The sequence below is a fragment of the Opisthorchis viverrini genome (assembly GCF_000715545.1).
Source record: "Opisthorchis viverrini unplaced genomic scaffold opera_v5_9, whole genome shotgun sequence".
Lineage (NCBI taxonomy): Eukaryota > Metazoa > Platyhelminthes > Trematoda > Opisthorchiida > Opisthorchiidae > Opisthorchis > Opisthorchis viverrini.
Genome location: NW_008751665.1, coordinates 1,557,288 through 1,560,441, shown reverse-complemented (window position 1 = coordinate 1,560,441; position 3,154 = coordinate 1,557,288). Strand labels below are relative to the sequence as shown.

General features: G+C 43.5%; 1 protein-coding gene across 1 annotated transcript in view; it reads right to left on the bottom strand.

The window, feature by feature from the left end:
- T265_00878 (hypothetical protein) overlaps window positions 1-384 on the bottom strand; it is a gene marked incomplete at both ends in the record, with an annotated part of 8,056 nt that extends 7,672 nt beyond the window's left edge. Inside the window, one exon of the mRNA XM_009164773.1 lies at window positions 297-384. Coding sequence (XP_009163037.1) covers window positions 297-384 — 88 coding nt within the window. The remainder of the gene's footprint in view (window positions 1-296) is intronic.
- Window positions 385-3,154: the final 2,770 nt, after the last annotated feature.

Below are 3,154 nucleotides of genomic sequence, written 5' to 3'. Positions count from 1 at the left end.
ATATATATGTATATATAACTAAATGTGCTGCACACTAGCCACCGAACGTTTCAGCTAATACAACATTCTAGATAGCAAAATATTTTTTGGCATAGCATGCAAAGTGTAGGATTAAAAGTATTATAAACAAGAAGGCCGATTTGGATTCTGCTGAGTCTCTGACTGGCGTTAAAATAGAACAAAGGACTGACCACGCCTAAATGTCGGGTTGCAAGAAAAGTGGAACCGTATACCTTTGTAATGTACTACTCATAGGGTTGCTGAAAATCCGTTGACAGCCCACGACCGGTTTCGACCTTTTTGGGGCTCATCAGGTAGGCGCAGTCCCCGGATTTCCGTCAACCTTGAAACCAAATTGCACGAAATTACCAAATATACACTCATTTGCAAACGAGAGATTCAGCTGGGTTCTAGGTTATTCTCTCGAAAAACCAAATTAGTTTGCAAATGAGCGTATATTCGGTAAAAGTGGAACCGTTTTGGGTTGTCTTGGAGTCTTCAGCAACCTTGTAAGTAGTGTGTTATGTCAGGGTGATTGAGTGTCTTTTGGAGCTTGGATCAGTGTGCTTTCAGCAATGGTCAGACTATGTTTCTCCAGTGTGGACCCTTGGGAATTTAGATCCTGGCTGTTTCCGTCTGGTAAAATCATGTTTATAAGCTTGAATGAGAGCGTTTCAGGGCAGTACGTCACTGCTGTGTGTATTTTGAACAGTTATCTCCGAAATAATCAATGTTGAAGGCACCCAACATATATGCTACGTCTGAAGGATAAGTCACGTGATACGATGCATGTGTCCATTTCTATAGGCCTCTGTAGTGCATCAACAAGGATGAAACCGGTCGTGGGCCATCGGAGATTTTTCAGCAACCTTACGAGTAGTGTGCTACGCGAATCAAAATTATTGAAACCTACTTAACTGGTTCATGAACACTGTCTAATTCAAACGCGTGACTCCAATAAACTGAACTACCCAAACATGCCCTAACCAGGCCAAGTCTACTCAAAAGTGGCTGGAAAACATGGAGCCTAAGATGAAATTCCAGCATGCAAATTCACGACTATGTCACGTGGTAACTGATGAAATGTTTCGATAACCTTAAAAAATTTGCCTGATATATCTCAATATGAAAGCCTTAAACAGGTAAGTAAGATACAAAGTTGTCAGGTAGAGTGGTGAGGCTGATAGCAGAACAGTCTAAGTGGAGATGGTGAAGAACGTCGGAGACGATTCGCCAGGTGAAGCTGAAGGACGCATGACCATAGTTTATGATGATGTCATCCAAGAATTGCTACTATACTGGATGAGGTGTTTTGTTGACCTGGCAACGAAACCGACGATGCTTTTCCAAGGTGGATTATTGGGTGAGGAAATTTGGTAATTTTCAATGGAGATTTAATCCTGTCGATGAAGCCACTCTATGCTGGAGATCGAGAGGCACTCTACTGCGGTTTCATTCACACTATGAATCACTAGTTTTGCGAATCTCACGAAGCTCAATGGAGTTTTGAACCCTAGACCTCTCGGTTAATAGTCTGAAAACCGTTTCACTTTAATATTCTGGTGAAAAGAATTAGATTAGGAAAACAGATGAGGAATTCCATGGTTGGACATCGAACTTTACCGAAGGCACTCCAGATGCTTGTGTGTGGGAGGGGGAGGGAGGTGTGTGCCAAAAACAGGGTCACACCTAGATACTTCACCGTTGAAGTTTTCGATGGATAGACAATAAAAGCAGTAAGGTAGTAATGACTTCTGAATGGATTGTTAAAGTGCGGATTGGAGTTGAGGGAAAAGATAAAATGACGCTTCAAAGCTGTGAGAGGAAAGCGGCATTTGAGCGATCGGCTAACAACCTGTCAGTGTAACTGCAGATGTGCTCCAGGCAGCCGTCTCATGAGGAGATTTTTACTGGGGGGGTGAGAGATTGGTATGCCCCTTAGGTACCGAAAGAGCTCAAGATAACCTAGTGATTAGGACATGAACCCACTGATCGGGAGAGTGGTGGTTCGAACCCCACCTCTATATCTCGACTAGTCCTGTCTAGGATTTGGCAACTTGTCAGCATATGAGCGCTCGTGCTTTCTTCAGGCAGCATGACAGCTAGGTACCGAAGGGGTGTTACAGCTGCACGACCCAAAATGGGGACAGATAGAACTGATCGCTAGTTTGGCTATTATTCTTGGGTCGATATACCGCGGACACTTTCCTCACATGAATACAAATCCTCTGTAAATGCCACCTTAAGACACTACGTCTCCGAGACTAGTTGTCTGTGGGCGCCACATCTATGTGACACTTCATCTCCGAGAGGAAGTTACACCCTTGTTTCACTCAGTCCCGGAACACCACGCTCTAATATAATCCATTCTAAGATGTCCTATTCCTGAGATTCTGCACCCCGGGTGTCATGTAGCTCTTAGGTCCACATACCAGTGAAAGGAAGAAGGCCTTCGCTGCGGAGTTACTTATTAGAAAATGCCAACCGAACAGACTGTTGGACAGGGAAGAAAAACTCTCATATGCATCTTGTTCAAAAAAACTGAATATCCATTTTCTGTTTGAACGCGTCTTCCTGAACTTTTTTGGATATTCATTGACTGTTGCTCAAACCCAAGCAAATGCTACAAAGCAACTTTACAAATCCCACAACAGATCTCCCTTTTCAAGAGACGTAAAGCGAATTTACAAACAGAAAACATGCTACTCGCATGCCTCCCCCATCAGTAGTATCACCGTTACACCTGGAGAAGTCCTTGAAAACGTTTCCCACAGCATCCGTAGCGTCGGCTTATCAAGGCAAATATGACTTCACTCCGTCTTGTTCTTGAACTTCCCATACTAAGTTGATATATTTCATGAAGCTTTGTCCTGAAGGTCCCTTCTTACATATGAATGGATTATGCAGCTACGGACTTCAGCATTAATCGATGCGCAGTTTTTGATGAATCCGTGGTGACACGCAAGCACAAATGTGTACAAGCATACGTGTGTTGGCCCACACAGGTTTTCGTAATCACTTTTCTCAAGGTCATTAATCACACGGCAATATAAAAATGAATTAAAACAAGCGGTGGAATTGCAACGACCGCATCCACCTCAGATCGAATGATATTGTAGGTCTTTCCAGACTCCGTGTGGTTGGCCGGCAGTGA